The sequence below is a fragment of the Carassius gibelio genome, chromosome B15 (assembly GCF_023724105.1).
Source record: "Carassius gibelio isolate Cgi1373 ecotype wild population from Czech Republic chromosome B15, carGib1.2-hapl.c, whole genome shotgun sequence".
Classification (NCBI taxonomy): Eukaryota; Metazoa; Chordata; class Actinopteri; order Cypriniformes; family Cyprinidae; genus Carassius; species Carassius gibelio.
Genome location: NC_068410.1, coordinates 17,262,339 through 17,269,567, shown reverse-complemented (window position 1 = coordinate 17,269,567; position 7,229 = coordinate 17,262,339). Strand labels below are relative to the sequence as shown.

General features: G+C 32.5%; 1 protein-coding gene across 1 annotated transcript; it reads right to left on the bottom strand.

Moving 5' to 3' along the window:
* Positions 1-4,276: 4,276 nt before the first annotated feature.
* Positions 4,277-5,241, bottom strand: LOC127972369 (odorant receptor 131-2-like). The gene has a single exon (XM_052575825.1). It carries the CDS (start codon positions 5,239-5,241, stop codon positions 4,297-4,299), a length of 945 nt encoding a protein of 314 aa, XP_052431785.1. The 3' UTR covers positions 4,277-4,296.
* Positions 5,242-7,229: the final 1,988 nt, after the last annotated feature.

The window sequence follows — 7,229 nt, the reverse complement described above, 5'->3', positions numbered from 1 at the left end:
AAACTTGTTGACAGAACCTTGTTCAGACAACATAAAGCAGAGAACTATATATATGACCATTTCATTTAATATACTAGTATATTAGTATTTGAGTTATAGAAGTGTTTTTCATATATAGACATCATTTATGTACCCTATCATTTATAATCTTTGGTCTATGTTATCTTTTCTAGTTAGATTAGTTAGAGAAACCATTTAACTACAGTGTAACATGTCTTATCGTCTTCAGTCACTAGATGGTGCCATTTAGCTGTGCTTTCTTGCATTCATATAAAAAGAGACTGTCCACTAATTTAAATACTAGGCTAGGCCTGTGTTTAATATGGATAAATAAATGCATCAAGTTGTCACACTGTGGTAACGGTGTGAACTTTTCAAAAAGGTTACAAATCAAATTTGATGTTCTAGTTGCATTTTTAATATGCAACAAATTTACATTTCAGATACAGAGCACCAACAAACTAGAACACCATCTAACACTTGATCGCTGCTTTGCCAGGTCTTGATAATCAGTTAGCAGCCTAGGTGTGATATTTGATAGCAATCTTTCATTTGAAATGTTCCACATTTTTAATATTTGCAAAACTGGACTTTTCTTAAAAATACAAATACAAGTTCTCTGCACAGACCCTGTGGCCAGCTTTGACTCCTTCACCATGTGATGTATTCCAGTATTCAAGTGGAAGGAACTGGTTCTGTTGTTCTGAGTGATTCCAGTCCACAGTCTGACTTGTGATGCAGCCCAGAATTAATCCACACCATGCTGGTTTTGTCTGACGGGAGGAGAATTGGCCCGCGACTGGATCTGGTTTCTCCCTAGTTCTTTTTTTTTTTTTTTTTTTTTTTTTTTTTTTCATTTCTATCAACAATGGGATTTGGGTTCCTTGCCACTGTCACCTTTTGGCTTGCTTAGTTTGCTTAGTTATTTGATAATTTGCAATATTGTCTATTTGATTGCAAAGACACTATTGGAAGAGAAGAGAACTGAGCTGGACAATGACGTCACTGAATCAAAGATGAACTGACTGTAACAGAATTTATTTTATTTTTTATTTATTAATTGTTAATGTCAGCTCAGTTTAATTAAATAATGATAGAAACAACTTTTAATTTTACTTATGTATTAGTAAATGTTAAAATAACATTAACTAAATTAATAAATGCTTCATAATTATTTTTCATTGTTAGTTTATGTTCATGTTAAGAAATTGAGCTTTATTGTAAAGCGTTACCAAAAATGCAAAAACAATCACTATTTTGTTCTGTTCTTAACTAAATAACATTTTTAATCGAGTAAATATTTCATTAATGAACAGGGAGAATATCCTAAGCTCAAGAAACCACTCAATTAGTATTTTAGATGCAATATTTAAGTCCCAAAATTTAATTTTAAAAGGTCATGCTTAAAAAGAAGTACTGTAGAGGGAAGAATTATTCTTGTTAATGTAAACTGAAAATAAAATTGCATTTTTATAGATCCAACTATATTGTAGTATACGCATTGGCATTAACTGACAGAGCAAGTTTATAAAACGGATGAGCGGAAATTAAATGCTCTTTGTTATAATGATATCATAGGATGCAAAACTCAAGACATGCGTAGAAATGTTGCTCCAAAATACATGTCAAACAACTAGTCACTAGATTATTGTTAAAAAGTCAAAAAGGGAGAACAAAACTCATACAATATGTGTATCTTTAGATTTCTATATATATATATATATATATATATATATATATACACACACACACACACACACACACACACACACAAATGTGATATCACTACCATAGCTCTGATTTCATGAAATAACCTTTAATGAGAACGGCTTGCTGGAATGATAAGATTAAATGGTGATAAAGTTAATAAATAGATTATTTAAAAATATGTCTTTCAGCAGATGTAATTTAGTTGTTTGGAAGAGCATCTGGTACAGAAATGGTATCCAAGGACTGATGTAACATGAGACTACTCATTGTTGCTTGTTTCCTTTGTCAGTTAACCCAAAGCAGGATGAAAACATGTTTATTATGTGACTCTGTGCTTTAATTAGACCCAAGGGAGGCTTACTAACTGTCATAATGCTTCTTAAAAGCACAAACTATTATTGTTTTATGTGTGTGGTCAATAAATATTTGCTATTGTTTTGCCTCAATCATATGATATTTTAAATAAACAAATAATTCACAAATACACTTTTTTTTTTTTTTTTGCATTTATTTTATTTACACATGGTTTACGCACTGTTTACTTGTCCCCAGTAAAGTTGTAATTAGTGGTAATTACAATGTCTCCCAAACTTTTCCTGAAGCTCATTATATTTTGGATTTCCTATGTATTTGTTTCCTTAAATATGGAATTTTTAAAATGGTTATGTTTTCTTTAGAATGCACATACGTATTTAAATTACGATATGACACTATAAAGCACAGGAAACATATGTAATATAGCACAAATACTAGTATATTTAAGAAAATGTGTATACATATTAGCTGTATACTTACATTACACACTTTCCTAGTGATAACATACATTTCAGAATGCAGCAAGGAACATTCATATCAGAAATAGCTTCTAAATAAAACAGACACTGTTGTTATGTATTTGCATGTACAGTATGGATTAAATTATAATCTTATGGTCTAACATAAAATCATTATCACTTGACTTTTTCAGAAATTTTAAAAACTGCAGGTTCATTCTCTATTCACACTGTAAGTCAAAAGATACCTGTCACAAATAAGATGTTATGGGCAATATAAGTCCTGCAAGCACATATGGATGTAACTGTAGAAATGTCATGCCACATTTTGCATACTTAAATTTTGTTGTTGTTTTACCAGCGAATTAGAGATCTGTGTTTTGTCTTACTGTTGTCAAGTACACTGAAAAAAAAAAGCCTTAACAGACAGTGTTTTTGAGTAAAGAAAACGCTTTATTTGTTCAAACACCAGCTCTTTATTTACCCTTGCAATGGAAACAAGCAGAGATCTAGCTCCATAACTGTTATAAGGTTATACATATAGTTATAAGGTTTTGCCAACAGTTTGAGGATCCAATGGCGTTATGAGTTTTAGTCACAGCCTATTTTCATGGGTTAAATATTTGTAAAACCCACAAACAGTTTTGTTTTCACAAAAAAAATTAGAAAATGTTGAGATATGAAGTTTCTGTCTGACAGCCTGTAGTATTCTAAATTTATTTTAATTTGATAATTTTCCACAGCACACCTGACAACCTTTCAGGCAAGAACTGCACTACGATATGGGATGTGCTCATTTTAATCTCACATGTAAGATATTTATGTGATTAATATACTTATTTACAGCAAACATAGACATTATTTTACAAAATGCCAAATTTCCTTCAAACAGTTTAGTATAAAAATGTAATGGCTGTGTGGAATATTTTATATGACTTCAAAAAAGCATGCAGTGAACATTAAATGCAGTAGGCTAACAAATGGCATTGAGCATCATAAATTTTTTTAAAACAGAAATGTCTTTTAAAAAAGATTAGTTTTTACTTGATAACAGCATCCATTTCTACAAAGTTTATTCACAATATCACAAATATACTTTTAGATCCTGTATGTTGTACACTTCAGTTCAAAGGTTTAGGGTCAGTAAGTTCAAAGTTAAATTTAAAGAAATGAATACTTTTATTTAGCAATTATGCGTGAACTTGACAGTAAAAGTGACAAAAGTGACAGTAAAGACATTTATGTTGTTAGAGTTCTGTTTTTATGCTTTTGAACTTTACATTCATCAAAGAATCATAAAAATATCATGGTGTTCACAGAAGAAATTAAGCATTACAACTGGTTTCCAACAATGAATTATTTAATAAGCAATAATTCAAATAAGCATTTTATAATTATTTCTGATTGGATGGTTGGAAAACTAGAAAACTTAATATCTTTTAAAATAAATTACATTTTAAAAGATATTAAAATTGGAAGCAGTTTTTTTTTCTTCATTTTAATAATGTCACATTATTACATTTTTACTGTATTTTTGATCAATAATTTAGACTTGAAACTTATTTCAAAAACATGTTTTTTTTAAACTTACGAACCCCAAACTTTTGTAGCAGTAGATCAAATTTAATTATTATTCATTATTATTATTATTATTATATAACTTTTTAGCTAACATTAAAAAAATAGCAATCCAAACAGATAGATAGATAGATAGATAGATAGATAGATAGATAGATAGATAGATAGATAGATAGATAGATAGATAGATAGATAGATAGATAGATAGATAGATAGATAGATCTTTTAGTTAATTTTATTTAGTGATTTCTTTGTGTCGGTCAGTTCGTGCACAATAACAAGGCGTGACTTTCTTCATATAGCTTCTGAGGCTCTCATCTCTAAAGCCATAAATGAGTGGGCTCAGAAAGCGGGGAAGCAGGATGAAGCAGAAAAAGTAGATAAAATACATATCTGCTTGTGACAAGTATACACCCTGGACAAAAAAGAGTTCTGCGACAGGCTGGGAGAAGGCCATCATGCTGAGGAGCAGCTGGAACCCATGAAGCAGCACTGTGTGCAGAGCCTTCCTCACTGACACCCGGTCCTGCCGCATCCGCCGGGTCTCCAACAGGATCCGAATGTAGGTGAAGAGGATGACCACAGCAACCACTGCAAAGAAGATCCCATTGAGGCTGACTTTGAACAGAGCCTGAATGGGAGAAGCATTGAGCACAACAGTTTTGCAGAGCACAGGGGTTGAAAGGATATCTACGTTCGGCTTGAGTCGCATCAAGACAAAGTCAACGGTGGGAAGAATGCAGCTGATTATCCAGAGGCTTAGAATGATGATCCAAATCCATTCAGGTTTCCAGATGGCAGGACGGTGCAGCGGGTAGAAAATAGCCACATAACGCTCCAATGACATGGTGCAAAGGATGAGTGGGGTGTTTAGAAAGGTAGCAGTGGACACAAACAGCAATGGAGCACAGAAGACGATTGCAAACTGCACACTACCCATCACTAGCAAGAAAAGGGATACAGAGGAGAGCAGCTGCAAGCTGTCGTTGATCAGCATGTAAGTGAAGAGGATGTAACGGGAGCTGTCAAAGAACTGCCTGTGAGATGCAAAGGTGCACAGCGTCAGGAGGATGAAGAACAGGAAGACAATGAAGAACGGAATCACCACACACACCTTCATAATGACAGAGAGGTTCGTGCTGGATGTCGTGTTCTCTGGGAGGTCTGTCAGATTCTGCATGGTTTCAAGCACTATACAGAACTACCGATGATGCAAAGGCTGAAAGGAAGTTTGCAAAAGAAAATCTATTTAGTTTGGAATGTGGTAAATGAGAACAGTATAGAATATAGCAGTAGGTATTCACTGGAGTATCAATTGGAGATTCTGAATCTGATCTGATTTCCATTCATAAACTTTACGCTTGTACACTTACCACGCTGCCTCTGTTGGAAAAGAAATTAAAAGATAATTAGAGATGGGCAGCCCACTTTTATACTGGAAAAGATTTGCTTCATGACAAAGGAATGGGATTTGTTTTCCCAAAGGATGGATTAATTTCACGCTATGAATGCAAAGCATCATTATAGCAATTAACGACCAATCAATCCAAACCACACAAATCAAGTTGGCTGTAACTTGGAGTGTTTGTGAATCAATAGGCAATGTGCTTTTGAAAAATAATTGATAATAATCATATGCTTTTTTTTATGTTTATACATTTTCCATTTTTCCCCCCTATGTTTAATAATCAAAAACTATAAAAAGTATATGCATTTTTAAGAAAAAAATTATCTGTTGTATCCAAGGTTTTATATGGACTCCTAATTTTTTCATCTGGTTAACAAGAACCTATAGCAAAACTTTCTTTAAAGTAAATAATTAATTATTTGAAACTATTTATTTTCCATTTGTGACCTTGGAGCACAAAACCAGTCATAAGTAACACGGGTATATTTGTAGCAATAGCCAAAAATATATTGTATGGGTCAAAATTATCTAGTTTTTATGCCAAAAATCGTCAGGATATTAAATAAAAATAATGTCCTATGAAGATATTTAGTAAATTTCCTATTGTAAAAATATCAAAACTTAATTTCTGATTAATGATATACATTGCTAGAACTTAATTTGGACAACTTTAAAGGTGCTTCTCTCAAGATTTAGATTATTTTGCCACCCTCAGATTCCAAATAGTTGTATCTCGGCCAAATATTGTCCCATCCTAACAAACCATACATCAATGGAAAGCTTATTTATTCAGCTGATGCATAAACATTTGTAAAAAGCTTTCAGATGGTGCATAAATCACAATTTAAAAAAAATTACCATTATGACTGGTTTTTTGGTTCAGGGTTTTAACATTTATTAAATAAGTTATAAGTTATATATACATTTCATGCACTTTTGCATTTGAGAAAGTAATTTTGTAGTAAAGTATTTTTCTGTCCTTTCCAACTAATCTGTTATATAAGTTGTCAATTATTCACTGCTGGATAAGCATATTCAGAATGTTTGTCTGTTTCTTATAGCTAGTCATTAACAGAGCTATCAATTATTGACTGTGAACTGCTGTGCTCTGCCTTTTGTTTGTTCAGCAGTGCAGCAGAAAAAGTTGTACTCGACGAAAGTACATTGGCAGCTCGATCTGCAGTGTCATATGCGTCACTCATAAGGGCAGTTAGACACGTAGCTCACAGTGCACTGACCTAAAATATTGGGGGAAGAGGGAAACATTGAGCAGAAAAGATCAAACAACAAGCTTTATGATAAAGAAGATCTGGAGCATTGCGGGAGGGGGCTTTTTTAACATGTATGTTTTAATGTAAATCAACTGTAATGCCTTTACGCTTCAATTTAGAGCTGCATTTATTGTTATTTTATTTTATTGAGTGTATTTATTTATTTATTTATTTATTTTTATTTAATCTGGAACTTTTTTTATAGGACTTCCATTCTAACACTGGTAAAATCTCAGGATTAGACATGCTTTGCAGAAAATAGTTGGCCAAATCTTCCCAGAGTCAAATCCTATGTGATTAATTATGTGTTTGAAAAGGCCATAAATGGTAAACCACAATTTCATATCCGTGAAATTTGTGTTTCTTTATTGTTTTCCAATGATGCAACCAATATATGTATATGTACAGTATATGTTTATGCTGCATATGTATATGTATATGTACTGTACAGTATATGTGTAGGCCTCTCTTTCTAACACTGGTAAAATA